This window comes from Vanellus vanellus, assembly GCF_965231255.1.
Source record: "Vanellus vanellus genome assembly, chromosome: 5".
Classification (NCBI taxonomy): Eukaryota; Metazoa; Chordata; class Aves; order Charadriiformes; family Charadriidae; genus Vanellus; species Vanellus vanellus.
The window spans coordinates 72302535-72323214 of NC_138910.1; the positions used below are offsets into that span (position 1 = coordinate 72302535).

At 42.8% G+C, this 20680-nt stretch overlaps 1 protein-coding gene across 1 annotated transcript; it reads right to left on the reverse strand.

The window, feature by feature from the left end:
- Positions 1–22: 22 nt before the first annotated feature.
- EFCAB14 (EF-hand calcium binding domain 14) lies at positions 23–20119 on the reverse strand. Its single transcript, XM_082484318.1, has 11 exons — positions 19759–20119; positions 18771–18919; positions 15335–15480; positions 13292–13390; positions 8877–8987; positions 7917–7997; positions 6853–7044; positions 6096–6176; positions 4784–4895; positions 3777–3908; positions 23–2961 (listed from the first exon to the last, which is right to left on the reverse strand). Exons 1-11 carry the CDS (start codon positions 19938–19940, stop codon positions 2786–2788), a joined length of 1461 nt encoding a protein of 486 aa, XP_082340444.1. The 5' UTR covers positions 19941–20119; the 3' UTR covers positions 23–2785.
- Positions 20120–20680: the final 561 nt, after the last annotated feature.

Sequence of the window (20680 nt, forward strand, 5' to 3'; positions counted from 1 at the left end):
AGCAATGAAAGGGCCGGAGCCGCACAGTGAAAACGAACTTTTATTGAGACAAATTAAAATGTCGCGTCACACGATAAAGCAACGCGGAGCTGCCGTAGCTCGAAGCCGGCGGCGCGGGGAAGGGCGGTGCGGGTCCGGCGCGGCTCCGCTCCTTGTACAGGCCAGGAACTGAAACACACACAGTGGTCCCTACACGGGAATCACCAACCAAAAAAAAAAAAAAAAAACAAACCAACCCAAATAGGGCCTGGAAGTGAACCAAGAATCACAGCAAGTCTCAGCTACAGCCCCAGCTGCTGCCCACAGACCCCTCAGGGCAGCAGAGAGCGGATCTGGACAAGCGTATTTAGGACGGCCATGGCTTTATGCCCTCTACCATCTGGAGCAGGAACAGAAGACAGGAGGAAGGCTGCCTGCACCCAGCGCCGGGGTTTTTGGGAAGCGTGCGGGATGGAGACCGGCAGCGCAGCAGAACGCTGGCGGGACGGCGGCGGCTGGGGGGGGAGCCGTGCTCCCAGCCTGCAGCACAGGGCCACCCCAGGCCCGAGAAAAGCGACTGCTGTTACTGGGGGATGATGGGATTTTGTTAAATTAATAGCACAAGTCTGCCCTACAACAGCAGCAACTACAGCAATTAGCGACCTGCTATGCTCTTGACATGCAAATTAAAGCAGCACCGCTGGACAGCTGTGCTGCAGCGCCAATTACTGACCAGCTCGGCTCCGGGGCCACTGGAGCAGCACACGCTGTCTCTAGCCAACAGTTTCACTATTGCTGTTGAAGAGCCTTCTAAAACGTAAAGCAGACTGCAACAAAACAAAACGCTAACAGGGTCACGCAGCAATACAATAATCCCTTAAATTTTAAGGTAAGTTAAATTCCGTACAAATCAAACTTCCAAAAATATTTTGCAAACTCTGGCGTATGGCTATGATACAGTATGTACAAATAAAATACCAGAATGGTTACATTTTATTGCTACTTTCTTTTTTTTTATTTGGTTAAGGAATTACACAGTAGTGTATAAAAGGGTGTGGGAAGTGGCAAGAAGCAAGTGTTGGCTTCTTGTCCTCTCAAAGCCAAGGTTGGTTGGTTTTGTTTTGTTTAAATACTGTGTTTTCAAATGTCACATCAAAAGTATCACCACATTGGGTCACGTCTGCATTACCCAAACAGGATAGAAGAGCAATAGTGAAAGAAGCCTAGGTAATGGGTAACAGGGTTCCATTTTATACATTCCTTCACTGAGTCATACTTCCAGAATACAGTTATTCATAAAACTATAAGCATCCAGTCCAAAGTTGTATATAGAAGTCAATGATTATGGACCAACTTCCACATAAACTGATGTTTTGGCAAGGTGGGCAACTTCAGTTCACTAATCATGCAAAAAATTCCCAACAAGATCAGCAATATTTGTGAGCAAAATCATCCAACTTGGTCCTGATCTAGCCTGCAAATGAATCCCTTCTGCAAAAGTAATTTTCTGTATTCCAGAAGGTTATAAAAAAGCTCTGTGTTTAGATCCACTACTGTAAATAAACCCTTAAGTTCCTCCACCGTAAGGTAACCTCACTTACAAAGCATGCATCAGTAGAGAACGCCGATGTGATTACACACTCCTATCCCGCTTTTTATATCCTTCTGTTGGTGAGAACACAAAAGTTTAAGGTACCAAGAAGTGATCATACTCACATTAGTCAGGAAACAGCCCACAAGTCTACTCTGGGCCTTCCCCACCTGCTCACGCTCCTCGTGACCAGGAGCTCTACTTGGGGCACTTCATCAGTGACCCCAACAACAGCAGATGGAAGAAACCTGCAGCACCAGCAATCCTGTCCAGAAGATCTCCAGCGACCAGTCAGCAAGACCGTCACCACACCGCTGATCATACCCAAGGCATGAACTATTTATTCATGTGCTACTCTGCGGGCTGCGTTGTAGACTCTCACCTCTTAAGCACCTGTTAAAAATATTCAATACTTTCTAAGTCTTTAAAAACAGATAGGCTCATCTCACAAAATGTAATCTGGATGCAATACAGCAAAGCTAAAAGAATGCTGAAGTGAAAACCCAAGCACTTGGCAGGTAATTGCTCCTGTAGGCTCACGATATAAAAACTTTCAACTCTTCCCTTTAAAAAATAAATCCTGCTATAGATGGGCATGATTTACCACTTCTGCTTTCCTCTGAGTCCAAATTCATTCATGGTTATACTTAGTCAAAATTAGAAATTTAGCTGAAGTTCTTAACCACCCCTTTTAGGCTCAGGCTCTCATTATAAACAGCTTACTACCAACACGGCCCCTGACACAAACTTCCCCTTAAATATGCGTAATTTACTCTATCTCAAATATTTACAAGCAGAAGAAGCCCATCTTTATAAGACAGATTTCATTCTGCTCTACATAAAGTGCAGCTCTCTAATTTAAGGCAAATTTCAGTGAAATATAAAACCATAGTTTTATTTTAGTATGTACACATTTAAAATTAAAAACAAGAACTCCCTTGAAAAGGAAAGAATGAGAGGAAAATGTTTCAAAGTTTTGGAATTTTCTGGATTTTAACACAGTCCCAATATTATGTCCTACTGACATATAAGTTTGTGATTTTTTTTTTTTTTTTTCAAAAAATGCAAACAAAAAAAAAGAGGTGGCAATGTGTACAGTAATTTAGCTCCAAAGATCAGTAAAACACTGGGAAAGTGCAGACGTAGTTTTTCATGTCCCGTAGTTTCCTTTAGCTACAGTAGCATCCACCAATATCACATTTCTAAATATGTCTCCTATACACCTAAAGCTAATCTCAGTTCTTGTAATGAGTATTTCTCATCTCCGTCTGTGTCAAAATTCTTAAAGCTCTGTGACTCTTGGGCTGTAGAGCCAAGCAGCTTTTGAAGATCTTCATAGGACAGTTTTCCATCAGCGTCTTCAGTTGCTTTTTCAAACAAATTCTGAAGATCTGCAAAGAGAACAAGGGTTTAAAAGTAGCTCCTTTCAGTACACAGGAATATCCTACAAACTGCTCTTCCAGTTTTACTGCACTATGTCTTACTACCTAGTAATTAAATAAAGCATCCCCAAGTATGTACTTTGCCCTCTGTGTTGTTGCAAACTGTCAGTAACAGTTTAGGAGAAAAAAAAAAAAAAACAACACATGAACATTTCTGGATTAAATTAGATTAAATCTGAAAAAAGTAATCCCTATTTCTGGCCACGACTCATAGCCCATTCTACAACCACAAACTGCATACAGATGCAGTTATCCTCCACAAAAGCAAGCTCTGAATGACTGTTGCTATACCAACAGCACAGATGATATAAAGAGAAAAGTGTCTATTCATTTCCTGATGCAAAGCATCGCCCTTTCAGTAGCTGAAGAGACTGAACAGCGAGATCCAGAAACCATTCATATGACCAGGCAAGTGTTCTCTTAAAAAAAAAAAAAAAATAAAGAAAAGAAAAAAAAACCCAAAACATACACACTCACACCTACTTCATTTTCCTTCAGCACCCTAATTCTGCCCTTGACTTCTCTCTCAAACTCTGGGGCGTTCAAAACAATTACAATTCACATCCTGTTTAAATCCCAGTTTCTTTTCTTTTACACACTAGTCTTTTCATTTAGGTTTTTTTTAATTATTTAAAAAAAAAAATTGACCTTACTTCTCCCAGAATTCCCAGACACACTACCATAATTCCAGTTATACTTACTGTGTCCTAAACATTTACATGAAACATTCAGAAAAAGAAAAGGTCAGCCTAGAAAGGACATACCTTTGACGCTGGAAATTCCTGGTAAGGACAGATGTCTCAGCTGCCCGTTACTCTCTGTGTTGTCATCAGCTGACCTTGAAGCCAGCCTGGAAAGGTCTGTGGGCTTTGCTGTGGTACTCGGACTACTTTCAACTGGTACAAAACAATTTCTATTAGTCTTACTAATTTCACAGAATTCCAGTTAGCAGAAACAACAACAAAAAAAAATTCAATTTTTTTTTTTTTTTCTTCTCATCACAGACGCTGTATGGGATAAGAATGCTGCAAAATCGTTTTAGGATACAGCAGTGTTGTCCCCTTTTACCAATAACTAGAAGACGAGAAGGAAGGAAACTTTTTTTGGGGACAGTTACACAGCTTTAATCTTTCATGCTGTAGTAGGAGATGTGTGTTTGTAAACCCCATACAACAAATGACTTGCAAGTGCTTTCTACTTCCCAGTCTGGAAGTGCTGAACAAGCTTTATTAAGCTAATTACATCTGCCCACCTGGGTTGTTTTAACCTTGTCACTGCAGGTATCTATCTTCCCCAACAGCAAGGTCTAAACTTCCAAGCTGCTGCTTAGCAAATTAACAAGCAGCACAGTTCTACTGTAAAGACGGATTTTAAATCTTATCTTCAGCACTACCTGAAAATATATACAGCAAAAGTGCAGAACTGAGACAAGTCAGCAGATGCACACCTTTCCTCTATGTTACACTTAGATTTTGAAAAAGCAAAAATAGATGTTGCTGGGTATAAATTTCTACAGGTTAATCACTGTACGCCTTCAAACACAAGCTACTGATGCACGTGAATGCTGCTACGCACACGGAAAGTCACCTTCAAACTTTTGTAATCATATATAGCTTTCTGGTTTAGAGCCATCAGTTTCCTACCACTTCAACTGAAATAATCTTCACCAAAATCTTAAGGAACAGTCTAAATTATCCACCTTCATTTGTTATTCTTTGAATTACACGGGGAACCTTCAGGTTTATGGATTATTACTATACAACATTCTTACCATTCTTTGATGTCTCAATGGGTCTGTCATTTTCTGGCTTGCCTGTAAGAGCACTGATCAGCTGAAGCTTCTCTCTTAGTTTTGATACCTGAGAATCTCTAGTTCCTGTTTCCTGCATATGCAGAAAAAAAAAAATCCTTAAAAAGCACCCCTTCAGTAGATGGAGAAGATCGGGAAAAGAAGTAATTTAAAATATGTAAGTACTTTTGAGTGACTTGGAGGTCTCCAGGCTAATCAAGTTTAAAATGATAAACAAGATTTAAAAATAAAAAAAGAAAAAGAAAAAATCTATGGAAAGATGCAAGGAATAAATTCACATGGTCTGTAAAACAACAATAGAATTGGTACCTCAACCTGAAAAGTAGGCAACTATTTTGCAGACGCCGATTTCAAAAGAATCTGACATTTAATTTCCATATTTCTTATATAAATGAGCAACACTGAAAAACTGTAATATAAAACAAACACACTTGGAGTGAACATTTATACATTAGTTGAATTGCATAATTGTTTCAAACGTTTGTCTGCAGCACTGACTACCTTAGTGCAGGAGTCACCATATCTCTGTCAAAGTAAAACCACAGCATTTACTAATCTGGAGCATCTTTGCTGCTTTTATGAGTAGGGTCCAGATGACAGGTTGAGTTCACATCAATCCAAGCCTAGAACTCACAGCGTAGCCAGTTCACTCACCTGCCCTCTTTCCAGAAGATGGAAACTAACCTCAGCAGTGCTGCCTCTTATCCCCAGCCCACAATTTGGCCACTCAGTCTGTCAAATTTGCTCACAGTCGGTCATCAGATCATTACTGAGAAGCGGCTTTCATCAATTCCCAGACTCCACTAGCGCAAAGTTTCTCTACGTCAACCCAAGAAAATTTTTAAACCTGGATAAATGCCGTAACCCCATTTGTGGTGCGAACCCACAACAGTCAGGCTAGCTTTGCTGAGAGCATGGCAATGGGTACTCAAACGAGGTGGCTGCCAGAGTCCCCTCTTCCACTGGCCCATGGTCTGAACCTCCCAAGATTCTTTCAGCTGCACGGAAGGATATTACCACAGCTCTGCTATGTTATCCCATATGTAGTCAGAATGGCAAGACTTTAATTTATTACAACTTTTCTTCCATCCTAATCGACTTCCTGCCCCCAAAATGCGGTGGATAAGCTGTCCTTCTACTTGGGACTTTTAAAAGAAACCTGATCAGACTAGCCTGCTTGCAGATCTTTCCTCATTTAAGTCTCACTTAAAACATGATTATAAAGACAATTACATGCTCTACTAATCCAGAGTAATTTGTTTCCATACTTTACCTTCAGTTCTTTATTTGAATGAGTTTCATTATCTAGTTTATCTTCATTTTCCATTTTTCGAGAGGTAGTTGCATCATTCCCCTACAGGAAAAACAGAGGAGAGACGAGTTTATTCATGTGCTTATTATTTTCTGCAAAAGAGTTTATTTCCTTCAAATTTGGCATGCATGAAGCAGGAACAAAACAGGACAAATACATGCTAGAATAAACATGAAGAAAGTGGGTTATGCAATTTACCACAGCAAGGTCAGCATGTTCCTTATTGCTAAACATGCAGAACATATTCTGAGACTGGCACCAGTATAGCACACAGAAAACACTGGAAGGATTTATGAACATATTTAGTATTAATTTTTATATATTTTTTTAGCATTTAGGCACCACTGAACAATCCAGAGGCCCACCTAGCTCCTCACTGGTTTTAACAGACCCATGCCAGAGCACCTTCCTAAAACATAGTTAAAAAGGTTTGTGAATCCCGTCCAATTAAGCAGTCACCAAAGTCTTAAATGTCAGTGTTTTGGATATTTTTCTGTAGGTTCTGTAGGGAAGAAATGACTACTTCAGAGATACTCTTAACATTGGTTATCTGTTCAGAAACATGGAACAAATTCCAGCCTTTTAAAATGAAATCCCAAGTGTCTCAAGTTTCATTCTAACATTTTATTTACTTAGGTTTGAAAAGCTTTATCTTTAATGTATAGAAAGTGTTGAAACTACTAGCCCGAGTAGACACCCTTAGTCATCAAATACTTACCACACTGGTAGACAAGTTCTCTCTTTTGTCCAGATTATTCACAGCAAGGGGAGAGTTTTCTAACAGCATAACCCCCCGGCTAAGGTTACCAATGGCTGAATCCACATTTAGAAGCTTGAGGTCATTCAACTTTTGGTACGCCACTACAGTATTATTCAGCTCTTCCAAAGCTGCATGCAGTGACTGGCTTTCCTGAAATATAAAACCAGCACATGTCAGTTCACTCAACCTCTGCAGAGCTCTTGCTATTAACAACATGGTGACTGACCCAGTTTAACTGGGCAGACTTCAGATTGGCTCTCCATCGACACCGCTGAAAACATCCAACTGGAAGCTTCCATAAAGTTATTCCAGCTTTCAAAGTTTGAAGCTGAGAGTCCTCCTCAGGGCTAACCTCTTTGTTGCTAATGTAATCACTTCAGCTGTGCCAGCAAACACAGAAAGCCTATTCATCTAATTTTCCAGGGCAAGCTTAGTAACCATACCAACTGTTTTTCCCAAGAAAGCATTTACTAGGCATATTTATACCCAAGATTCATTTTTGAGGAAGATATCAACTGTATTAAATGTAAATAAACGCAGTCATTCCATCCCAACCCATTTGGCTAAACACCCACACATTATCCTTTTTTTTTTTGTTGTTGCTGAATCCCTGCTTTCCTCACCTCATTACACTGAGGGTGGCTCAATACATGCCACTCTCAAATTTGCAAGGATTGGCAAGAACCTGCCATAAAATCCATTCCATAAAAATCCTTTAACTCACTTCCATTTACATGAGTAAAGTACACCTATAATTGGTTGGATATTAGTTTCAGTCTTTTATTCCTCACCCAGTTGGAACATAAAAAAAAAACTACTCTCACACTAAGGTATTTTTCTGTTTGCATATACACAAGAACAAACTACAGCAAAATTATCTCAAATTTTGTTTTGAAGGATGCTATTTGTATTGTCTTGATATAAACCATACTTTTTTTTGTATGCTACAGTACTGCAAAACACAAAAAATTACGTATCAGCACTACTTGTGCCAATATTTCTTATGCAAGAGAGAAAAATACCTTTTTGCAGTTTTCTGTCTGATTTCTCTCAGTCCTTGGCACAACAGTGGAAGGAAGTGAAGGTATCTGTTTTAATTCTTTCTAAGGAAAGAAGTAGAAAATTATGTTACCAAGTGCCTGTAAAGAAAAAAAAAGCCTAAGCTTTTAATGACTGGCAGGCTGTAGCTAAGGATGTTTTGCTACATTTATAGTCACTCATGCCTGTTATGCATGCAGCATTTTAACTAGGCTAATACAGAGTTTTCTCTTTCAAACACATAAGGTCCAAATTTATTTTAATTAAACCCTCCTAATTAGCTCTTCTCCCTTTAACGAAGTATTATGATACATATTTCACTGCTACCATATACACTGCCATATCTGCAATGTTTTCGTAGCACCCACTGACTGAATCAAGTTTTATAGTGTGTCTAAATCTAGATTTTATCTGCAAATATTCTTATGAAAGTATTGCAGTTCAGCTGAAAAACTTTAATTATTGGCTCAGTTTGTTAACCCCAAGTGAGAGGTCAGTATAAATACAGTGAGTAGTTTATGGTAAAGATGCTCAGTAATTTCATCCTTATATACATCCTTAATTCAGCCAACAAACTATCTCAATGTTTCCACCATCCCAAATCCTAAAACAGTGCAGACAGTTACCATAAGCAGTACCCTGCATGACACAGAAGCAGAGATTCCCAAGGCTCCACATCTGTGCAGTAGGAAGCAAAAATCTGCAGGATAAGCAGCGTCACAGGGACCAACAATTCTGGCTTCAGATAAATACATACCCTGTACGATTCCGGAGACGCCACAGAGTGATTAGAAAATGAGCTTATTAGCATACCAACAAACACCTATTGAAACTTCAAAAGTATTTTGAAGGCATAAGGCAGAAATCCACCACAGTTCTTCAACTTGCTTCATATCAGGCAGGTAACCGTTAAAATGCAGTGTTAAATCAGTACATTTTCTTACCACATCATTCTGGAGTATTTCTGTGGATTTCTTGTATTCTTCGATAGCTGTCTGTATATTTTCAACATCATGAGAAACACTGGTAAGCGTGCTCCCTATGTTCGCTACAGTCTGGAATAAAGAAGACAACAAAAATCTCAGCCTTTGTCAAACTGCACTGTCCCAAAGTTTCAGTCTGCTAAAGGCAATGTTTTGTTAATGAAACGGCAGGCAGACTGCCACAAAAATATGCACGTGAATTTGAAGTATTCAGAACTTTCTTTGCAGACAAAACCGCAAATTATATCAGTCATCTCCAGGACAATAAACAAAGACACACTCTGCACCATGAGAGCTTAAGCTAGATAACCAAAATTGCAGGTTTGCTACTCCCACTCCCAAAACAATACAAATGTTCTGGCATTAATTAAAAAAAAAAATAATAGTAATCCTGATATGAAGACACCTTACCTCCTCTCTACGTGGAGTATTTGTATTGAACACAAACAAGGATGCTGACATCATCAATTATCCTGCCTTAATTGTCTTTGAGGGCTACCCATCAGACACATCACACACCGCTAAACTAGTGTGCCAAAGGTTGCAGATTAGATTTTCCAAGCAAGTATTGCCGTTTTTAAAATGAAAGAATAGCTCTGAAGCATCAGGAAAGCCCCCATGAATTGAGCAGGTGCAGCCAGCGTGCTGACAGCTGCCTTTGCTTCTGACTACTCCTGTCTCATCCTTCCCTTACCTTCACCTATGCGAACTCCCCCTACCTTCAGCTCTAACTTTAGAAAGTAACTACTCTGTATAGCTGCACTGGTGTTTTAGCAGCTGACAGCATAGCACCTATCAGAGTAAGATTGTCAGCTAGGACATCCACAAACACTAGTGGAAGTCACAGTAGTGGGACAGAGCATGCCCCTGTGCTTCTCATTCCATTTTTAATACTTTCTTCAACCGTTAAAATAAACGGAACCCATCTAAAACTCCCCCTTTCCTGTGACCCTGCTATGCTCATAAGCTGTTAAGGCACTGAAGTGACCTTCTAGCTATGCAGACTATATTCAAACGAAATCCACACAAATCTTCCCCCAGCTCTTCATTTTGCAAGTCTGAACACAGGTTCAGTAAGCAATCTCTGCCCTGGAGGACCCCAGGACACCTTTAGCACCTTTCGTCAGTCTGAATAAAAGCCGCTGTCCAAGGGGAACTCCCTCAGTAATCCTTCAGGACTCTTAACACCAGCAGGCAGCTCCCCATTTTCAGGAACAGTACCTACAGGGAAAAAGGTTTAAGGAAACCAAAATCCTATTTTAAGAATAGCAGCCTTTTCATAGCATCATTTAAGTTGGAAAGGACCTTTAAGATCCTTGAGTCCAACCGTAAACGTAATACTGCCAAGTCCACCACTAAACCATGTTCCTAAGCACCATATCTACACCTCTTTTAAACACCTTCAGGGATGGGGACTCCACCAACTCCCTGGACAGCCTCTTCCAATGCTTGACAACCCTTTTGGTGAAGAAATTTTTCCTAATATCCAACCTAAACCTCCCCGGCACAACTTGGGGCCATTTCCTCTTGTCCTATCACCTGTTATTTGGGAGAAGAGGTCAACCCCCATCTCGCTACAACCTCCTTTCAGGTAGTTGCAGAGAGTGATAAGGTCTCCCCTCAGCCTCCTTTTCTCCAGGCTAAACCACCCCAGTTCCCCCAGCCGCTCCTCAGAAGACTTGTGCTCCAGATCCCTCACCAGCTTCGTTGCCCTTCTCTGGACATGCTGCAGCACGTCAATGTCTTTCTTGTAGTGAGGGGCCCAAAACTGAACACAGTATTCGAGGTGCGGCCTCACCAGTACCAAGTACAGGGGGACAATCACTTCCCTAGTCCTGCTGGCCACACTATCTCCGATACAAACCAGGATCGCCCTTCTTGGCCACCTGGGCACACTGCTGGCTCATATTCAGCCAGCTGCCAACCAACACCCCCAGGTCCTTTTCTGCTGGGCAGCTTTCCAGCCACTCTGCCCCAAGCCTGTAGCACTGCATGGGGTTGTTGTGACCCAAGTGCAGGACCCGGCACTTGGCCTCGTTCAACCTTGTACAATTGGCCTCGGGCCATGGATCCAGCCCTGTCCAGATCCGTCTGTAGAGCCATCCTACCCTCAAGCAGATCAACACTCCCACCCAACTCGGTGTCATCTGCAAACTCACTGACAGTGCGTTCAAACCCCCCCATCCAGATCATTGATAAAGATACTAAACAGGGCTGGCCCCCAATACTGAACCCTGGGGAACACCACTTGTGACTAGATGCTGGATTTGACTTCATTCACCACCACTCTTCAGGCCTGGCCATCTCACCAGTTTCTTACCCAGCAAAGAGTATGCCTGTCCAAGCTATGAGCAGCCAGTTTCTCCAGGAGAACAGTGTCAAAGGCTTTACTAAAGTCTAGGTAGACAACATCCACAGCCTTTCCCTCATCCACTAAGCAGGTCACCTTGTCACAGAAGGAGATCAGGTTTGTCAAGCAGGACCTGCCATAAACCCATGCTGACTGGGCCTGATCACCTGGTTGTCCTGTACATGCCACGTGATGGCACTCAAGATGATCTGCTCCATAACCTTCCCTGACACCAAGGTCAGACTGACAGGCCTCTAGTTCCCCAGATGCTCCTTCCGGCCCTTCTTGTAGACGAGCATCACATTTGCTAGCCTCCAGTCAACCGGGACCTCCCCCTGTTAGCCACGACTGCTAATAGATGACTTCTTCCAAGAAAGGCAAATAATTCCAAAGCCAGCTGGATGCAATGCATAATTGAGCAAGAGGTTTTTCACCAGGGCTATCAAAAGCCAGGCCACCCATCTACACCCACTGATGTTCTCCTGTGTGACAGGAGGTAGTGCAGCATACACACAGAGGTCAAAAAGAAGTCCAAGTTTTGAAACCTATTACTTTTCATTAACATCAGACTTACAAACCATTAAAACTACGGTATTTAAGCCTCAGAATAGATTTTCTACACTCAACACCTCACAATATACCTCCTGGGAGGATTCCAGCTCTGTTTTTATTATATCAACCTTCCAAAACATAAATGCAAGCAAGATGGCATCAAGTGAGCAGTGGAAACAGATGCCACTTCTAACACCCTACTTAGACTCAACAGAAGAGACTGGAAAGAACTCTAAAGTGCCCAAGATCTTTGATTTTCATGAAGCGTGACCAAAGATGGACTTATTTCAACATGAAAAAGCCTTGCTGCTCAGCACATCACTGAACTGCCCTGACAGTACTGAAGGCAGCAAGATGACAACAAGGTTTTTCTATATTATACATATATATAAAGTAGGCGCAGGGTCCAGACTACATACTGCCTTAAGACTGACTTCTGATATGACACAGGGAAAATCCAGCATGCTCATAACAGCAAATTAGAAGCTTAAGAAATAGCTTTGTACTCCTCCCAGAAAAATAAATCCTTGCAGCCTGATCAGCCAAACCACTCTAATTGCTTTCAACATGACTAGCTTGTTGATTATACATTAATTTTGAAGGGATAGGAAATGAGAAGTGGAAACACATAAAAGCCACAAGGACTGGACCAACCAATATAAATGTTATAGTGCTGAGTGTTAGCCTAATATAAATGGTTATTGCTAAATAAACAGAAATGCCATGGAAGAGCCAGGGAAGTTTCAACATGCCATTCTTCTTACCAAAATAAACAGGAAAGTTCTTTGGTAAAGAACGCTCGGCTAAGGCACGTGGTAAGACACTGTATTAAGAGTCACTTCAGAAGTAAGTTTGTGTCACCCGGTAGTGCCCATCTTTCAAGGGATTGTCAGAAAACCATCCCAATACAATTCATGTTTTGCTGTGCATGTGCTGAACACCAAGAAAGCTCCCACGCTAATGTTCCAGGCGCACAGCTCCCAGGTTAGACCCCTACCCGCCTCAAGATTGTAAATGCAGAGTCAGATGTAGAATTACATACTGCCCAAGACGAAGATGTTTCCCAGAAAGCAATCCATTTTCTTTTCCAATTAAAAAAGCTAAACAAGCCACCTATTTGCAAGCAGAGTTGTAAAATTGCAAACTTTTTGCAAGTGTCTTAAATGATATTAAGAATAGCAACCTGAAGGAAAGCATCCAGAAAGATCAGCTCCAAGGTAAAGAAGTGACAGCATAATATAACCAAATGCATCTCCAGAAAGGGACAAACAAGGCCTTCAAATTTTTTATGTGCCATATGTTATCATGGGACTATACAATATCAAGTATACGAAGTCCAATTCAAAAGCACGAGAAGGAAATATTCCTCACATGCAATTCAGGTAACTCCTGTTGCCACCGCTGTCCCCAGGAGCCCAGCAGCAGCTTAGCTGCACAGAACACCTTTAGCAATAGCCACATGTACAGTACTTGCCTTCTCTAGTTTCTCTACTGTGAGAGGAAGAGAAATCAGATCAGAAGCAGACTTTATGTTGTTTTTGAGATGATTCACTGTCGAGGTCAATAGTGATATCTAAAACCACAGAGGAATATTCAGAATTAGTAAACATAATCCTGATTCTGACCTTCCCCAGTACTAATAACTTAATTTGTAACATTAAAACATAAGGCAAGACACAATTACATATGTACACACACACGAAACACCCCTGTCTCTAAGTTAGAAGTTCTGCCTAGGCTACATTAAAAATATTCTGCTTCTGGCAACAGAAGCAAGATTTCTTTCTAAAAACTGAATGAAAGCCATAGAAGCCTCCTCTTTTCAAAAAGGTATCTTCTGTCCATTTCACATTCATCGCCTTAGAGAGAGGCCGTTGGCCAAGAAAGATTTAAAATATTGTGCAAGAAGCCTTTACGCAGAGAAAACAGTCATCCACTTCCGTTTAGTAATCAAACCTGCCTGACATAACCCAGCAAAGCCGTGCAACTTCTCTAGCTGAGTGATGGGCAAAGTTACACTTGTCACCCAAACCTTCTGCTACAGAAGTGGAACAGTGACAATTTAGATACAGTGGGTTAGCTCAGTTTCTGTCAACTTCTTGACCCAGACAGCCAGTTATTCAATGGGTCTTCAAGATTACTTGTTCATTCCAACTGAGAGGTTGTCAAATAAATTAAACACAACTACGTGCTAGTCATTAATTGCTAACACTATCACTTTAAGATCGATTTGTAGCCATCAATAGTCAAAACAGAGAAAAATAATTTCTTCTTGCATTTGACAACAGAAAAGTAGAGCAGATAAAACCCACTTTTGTCTGGTTAAAAAAAAAAAAACAAAAAAAACACAAACACAAAACAAACCCCAAGTTGTTTCACAAGCTGAGGAAATGGGCAAGATCCTAATTTTACATTAGGTCAACACTGATCTGCTTGAAGAGTCTCTGGTTCCACAGCTGTGAATATTGGCTGAAATAACTCCCAGTGGCACATCCCAACAATTCATGGGAAAAAACAAAAAAAACAAACAAACAAAAAAAGTAACTAAATTTTGATCCCCAGAAGAGCTGGCTTAGATTGCAACCAGACCCTGAAGTAACTTGAGAGCCTGCAAAGAACCATGTGCAAGTATCTTGAATGTCCAGGTGCAGATGAGAGCGTTCTGAAAGTCCAAAGAAGCACCTAAATATCTGTGGATAACACATACTGCCACATGCAAAAGCAAGCAAGTCAGATTTTCAAACATATTTATGTGCCCCATTAAGCACTTAACCACCGCACGGGACTGAAGAAAGAACAATCTGAGCAGGCACCTCAGTACTCTTAAAAATTAAACCCAAAGCACCAGTGTCAGGGAGGATTCCCCACACACACCTCCTGATACCACTAACTGTGAGCAGCTCTGAACTTTTATCCTCCAAGGCAAGAATTTCAATAGGAGCCTTGCTGGGTGCTTTGTTTGAAGCATGAGTTAATACAGCAGCTGAGGAAACAGCTTTCTGTTAAGTGGCTTAGTTCGAGCCGTGTAAACAGAGGTAAGATTTACACCAGCTCAGATTCCAAATGTGTATTAACAGATTTGATATTCACGAGACAACAATACTTCATCTGTAGCAACATGAACTTGCACTGGTTCAGCTCTTTTCCATGCACCTGAAACGTTTGCAGATACACTCAGAAATTTGAAATGTCAAATCTTTCATCATAAATATCATGATTATTTGGCAGGAAAATTAAGAACTGCACACAGAACTGAAAAGAACCTGAGAACTGTGAAGTCTTTCCACTAGTTGTGTTATTTCTTCTCTTTACAATCAGTTCCAGTCCAACTGGATGCTCAAATTTTTTTGCTTGTTTAATAATGAGGCTTATACTCCATTTTAACTTTAAAAATAAAAGTTTAGCATATGGTCACAGAAGCCCTTAGATAAAAGCTCAGCACTGAAATTAATTTCTGTAAAAAAAATTTGAATGGAATATTTTATTATTTTTCAAAACCAACACTGATCCCTCTCACCTGTTTATTTATCTCTGTAATATTTATCCAAATTTTATTTAGCCCCAGTTCTCCAGTCTCAATTTGTTCTAGTTGCTTTTGCTTCTGCACCAAGTCTTCATTCAGTTTAGGAATTTCTTGGAATGATGTCTTTTGATTAGATTCCACTAAAAAAGATAGATAAATTTGTTGTAAAAAAAAAAAGAAAGTCCAGGTAAACAACATTGAAAGACAGAAAACAAATTGCAAGCAGCAACATCTACAGCAGTGAAAGAAGGCAATAACAGTTGCTACATATGGGTTTACTGCCAATTCAGAATTAAGTGTTTGTTCAGAATGACAGCTCTTTTTTAAGAGTACTAATGTCTGCAGAGAGAACCCAGAGAGACAGTACTGCAGAAGTACTATCATTCTGGCAAGCCTCAGTAGGTCTTTATTTAGCGCAGTTATTTTACATTACTTTCACAGAGGGACATGGAATAGTAAAGGGACTGTAAATAAGAACTGCCAACGGTACCAGAGCAAAGGAGGCACGTGAAATGAACCTCAGTGCCCGTTTCAAGCCTCCAAAGGGGCTGCTGGCGATGAAGTGAATTCCAAAGAGATTAACATGATTACAGCTGTTCCATGTGACAGAAAGACAACTGAAAAAAAGTAAGCTTATACACTAGCGTCTGTTGGTAAACAAATCAGTAAACAAGGTCATATAAAGTCAGTTATTACTGCAATTAATAATACAGGAAGAGGGAAACACGCAGCTCAAACCAATTCAAGTGAGCCCCAGAAATGCAGCTCTTCCAGGTCTGCAGTGACTAAGCTGTTTAGCTGCAATCGCTGTTAGGCAATCCTAAATCCCTAGATCTGGGAAACAAATAAACAAAGGTTTTGAGATGGAGATGACAGCGTTCTCCAAAACCTGCACTTCCACCCTGTAAAGCAGCACTGGAATGCTCCACAACAAACCTGCATCGTTCAGACCACGAACCATGAAGAGCAGTGGGACCTACATGGTACATAGCTTGCAGCTCCCAGAACAAATTTCCATGCGTTGTCCCTCCAGTTAAACAGGGAAGCCTTCAGGAGTGCTTCATGCCCATGGAGTGGATGCCCGAATATACACAACTGGAAAGCCATGCATCTTCAAAAGCCCATTTTTTCTTGAAACAAGTCCTAAAAGTCATTTCTAGGTACAGAGTAACCTGTCTTGATCGCTCAAGATCCAAATAACACTTTCAGTTAAGTAAGACCTCGAAAGGACAAAACAGACCGAGAGCTAACTATGCATTTGACAAAAGCAGTTCAATCTGAATCTGATGTTTCAGAGGCTCTTGTAGACAAAGTATTTTCTGTTCTGCCGCTCTCACTGCGTACAGTGAGACTCCACTTAACTTTGCTAGCGCTCCAAAAAACTCTTAAGTGTTATATGCATTCTTAGCATCATTACTAACAACCAAAGGGAAACACTACAATAACTTTCCCCTACCCCAAACATTCTAGATGCAAAGATGTCTTATTTTAACAAGCACTCGTACCACACTCAGTTTGTTCAAAGGATGACAGAACATTAACAAGTACTGCCATGGGAATCTGCTCTTATTGGGAAAAAGTCTGGATGGAGATTCAGAAGAGGAATATTCTTTTTCCAAACCTGCTCTAGGACAGACAGATCCCATACCTTTGTTTCTCCATCCACCCACCCATCTCACCAAAGGACAATGTTACCTTTTAGAACCAGGTTATTTTTGCTGGGGTTTTGTTGTTGTTTTTAATGCTGTGCCTCACTATGAGGCTCCCGTCCAGCTTCTAGGCATGTTATTATAGTGGTAAGGAACCAACTATTAAATACACGGCTTTTCTGTCAGAGCTATTAAGGGGAAAAAACAAGCACATCTGTAATTGCCAGACAGTAAGCTCAGAGAGATCAACTTGCTTTAACAAAGAGGTCTGTGTAGAACAGGAATGATGAAACTTAACTACACCAAAGCCAACAAAAGTTGTCATCCTGCAAAATTTTTACTGCCAGTACATACTTAAAGCAGATCAGTCCATGAAGAGCAGCAGTCAGCTTACCCGGACACAGAAACAGTTACTGCAGAGCTGTTTGGTACCCTGACAGCCGCAAGGCAGCGCCTATAACTGAAGGTATCCTCCATAACTAGTGGACGCCCAGTTACGGCTAACTTTCAGAGTTCAGTATCAATTAATATAAAAGCCTATCCATTAGCAATGCCTTCTCTCACTCCCAGCCAGCCAGTTCCACCTTGACAGACAACTCCCCATCTCACAGCAGTTACACACCCGAACAGGAAGTCCTAAACACCACCAGCAAGGAATTTCTATACACGTTTCCTCAAAACCTCTTTCACCACAAGCAAATCAAGCGCTCTGCTTACCTCCAGCCTAGCAGCCTCTTCATTTTTGAATTAATTTAACCAGCCTTATTTTTAAGGTCACCTTTATGTCCTGGGCGTAAAAATTCTAAGATGAAGACCAAAGTTACGGGACAAAACCTGCAGTCAACAGCAGTGCTCCTCAGGCAAAACGTAACTACTTAAGTTCCCCGAAGCAGACAGAGATTGCTCGAATGCTTAAGCTTTGCTCTATTCTGCTCCATTCACACAGCTCCAAAGCTTATCCTTGCCTTTTTCAATATATAGGATTTTAAACACCACTAAAATAAGGCACTAAAACATATCTTGTGTCCAGAGGTGAGGTACAGAGAACCAAGAGCATACGTGACATGCAAATCTCACCATTCATTACACCTCAGCGCTACAGAAGTTATAATATTGAAATCCTACACGGACAGGGAGAACCCGAGACCTACAAGCAAAATGCTTCACAGTAATTCCATACTTTGAAGTATTAAAGATGATGTAACTCCACACTGTATGCAACACAACATAAAAGTTGAACAAGAACAGGTCAATGCAAGCAAGATAAAAACTCAGAGGATACAAAGAAAAAAATAATACCGAAGCAACATTCAAATTGCAGTAACGTCATAGCAAGCATAATAAGTTTTTAAAAGAGCTCAAGACAAGAACAGCCTTTTCCGTTAAAAAAAAAAAAAAATTAAGAAATTAAGAGATGTGTCAAAATCCCCTAGGGTGCTTTCACAGGCCTGATCAGAACTTTTTCTTTTTAAACAGGGGCTTCTTTTGGAAGACAGCACTCCCAAGATCAAAGTCAGGAATGTCAGAAATGTACATACCAGCAACTGCAAGCCCACCTAGACCAGCGTCCCTGCTCTTCAGGAGACAAAGCGCAGGCAAAGAATATATAACATTTGTCTTCGATTCGCCCAGCCTCTGAGTGTTTTTGGCTCAGAAGACTCCTCAATTCGGGGACAGTTTGTCTACTCAGTACTTCAAAACTTTGAATAAGCAGGTAGGCAACTAAAGCTCTTCATGTGGCACAAAGCGAATATGAAATATATAGTTACATTTATACTCACTAGTTCGAAACTTGTCCTTTATTGCATCCAGATCCTCCTTGAGAGCCACCTGCATCCAGACCAAGCCAACACACGCTACCACACAAGCCGCAAGAATGACAAACGCACATAACGGGTAACAGAATTTGCAGCATCGTAGATAGTCTCCCCTGGGTAAAACAAAAACAACAAATTGCAAATGTTCAACAGTCCCTAGAAAAGTTTTATTTTAAATGCTGATCTATCAAAGTAAGAGACAGCACTGGAACAGCACACATTTTGGCTGACAAGAGCTAAGGAAGAGCTTTTCCAAGAATAAATAAGGCTATACAGTGAGATCAGGGCTATTACTCTGTGTTCAGTTCATCCTCAGGAGGCACATCTAGCATATTTAAGAGCAGCTGTCAGGTTTCTCTTACTAAAATTTCCTGGTCTGCTCACATAAACTTATGTTAGGAACATCTGCTTGATAGCTTGGAAAGCAGGCTTCAAGGGAGGGTATTGCCATAATGTTATGACAAGCACTTCTAGATTATCCTAAACTGCAAAAGCATAAGTTTCTCTGCAACGTGCCTACTTTTAGTTAGTCTCAGTGGCCCGTTAATACCGCTGTTACTTTACTGAAAAGTTTATCTATTGACAAAAGCACGTCGTGTCCATGACAAACCCGGCACCGCGTCAGCTCGCAGGTACAGGATTGTGCCGTGCCGAGCACACCGGCATAACCGCGCTCAGCACTTCAAGCAGCCGATCCCGAGCTGCTCTCAAGAATTCAGTTGCGGTGAGCATAAAACAGAAGAAAAAACAAGAAACAAGGAAACAAGCCAGAGGGCGGTTCAGATCTACTCCTGCCCCCAGCCAGCCGACCTGTTGGGCCAGACACACTCAGGTCCTCCCTGGCAGCCCACACGCCCCGAGAGCGGCGAAGCCGACCCGCCGAAGGCCACGCAGCCGCCTCCAGCACCGCCCCGGAGACCGGCCCCGGGCTGAGGCAGCCCCGGGGACTCACTTGCCGCAGCGGCCCCGCGCCCCCGCCGCCGCGAACTCGTCCTCCTCGGAGCTGGACTCGGAGTCGGAGGCGGGCGGCTCGGTGCGCAGCAGCCGGTGGCCCGAGCCCTTCTTGGCGGGCTTCTTCCTGCGGCCGTCGGCAGCCAGGCCGATGAGGGCGTTCAGCTCCTTCCGCTTCTTCATCTTCTTGTGGGGCGTCGGCGGCGGCGCGGCCGGCGGCTGGCTCCCGCCTCCCTCCTCCGCCGCTGCCGCCGCCGCCGCCAGCGCGCCCCGGCTCGCCAGCCTGCGGCCCGGCCGCGGCTACAGGCGCTCCGCGGGGCCGCGGCCGCTGTTCCCCCGCCGGCCCCGCGGCGGCACACCCGGCCCCGCTGCTACAGCCGCCCGCCCCGCCCGCGCCATGGCTGCTCCCGGCCCCGCAGCCGCCCGCCCCCTCCACCTGCCAGCAAGCCGCGCTCCCATTGGGCGCCGCTGGACCGCCCCGCTCGGGGCTTAAAGGCCCAGGCGGCGCCCTCCGCGGGGGTCGGGAAACGCGCGGAGGAGCCGCGAGTTCGAGTCCCACCCCCGGCGGGTGGGACGGGCGGTGAAGGAGGCGGCGAGAAGCGGCCGAGCGGAGAGGCACAGCCCGGCCGGTTCCTCCCCCCGCGGTTACCCTTGATCCTCTCGCCCACCAGGCTCGGCGGGGGTAGGCTTACTCCCGGATATAACGGTGGCGGCCAAGCGGCGTTGCCTGGCAGCCGCCTGCCGTAAAGGTGCGCCAATGCCGCCGCCGCCGCCGCTGCACCCGCCTCTCGCCGGGCCCGGCACCGCAACAACTCAGCCCGGTGCCGGGTTCCACCGCCCTCACCGAGGAAGAGTATTTCCCCGGTGGCAGTGCCCAGCCCGGTAACCGGGGCCGGGGGAGATGTGAACGCACCCCGAGCTGT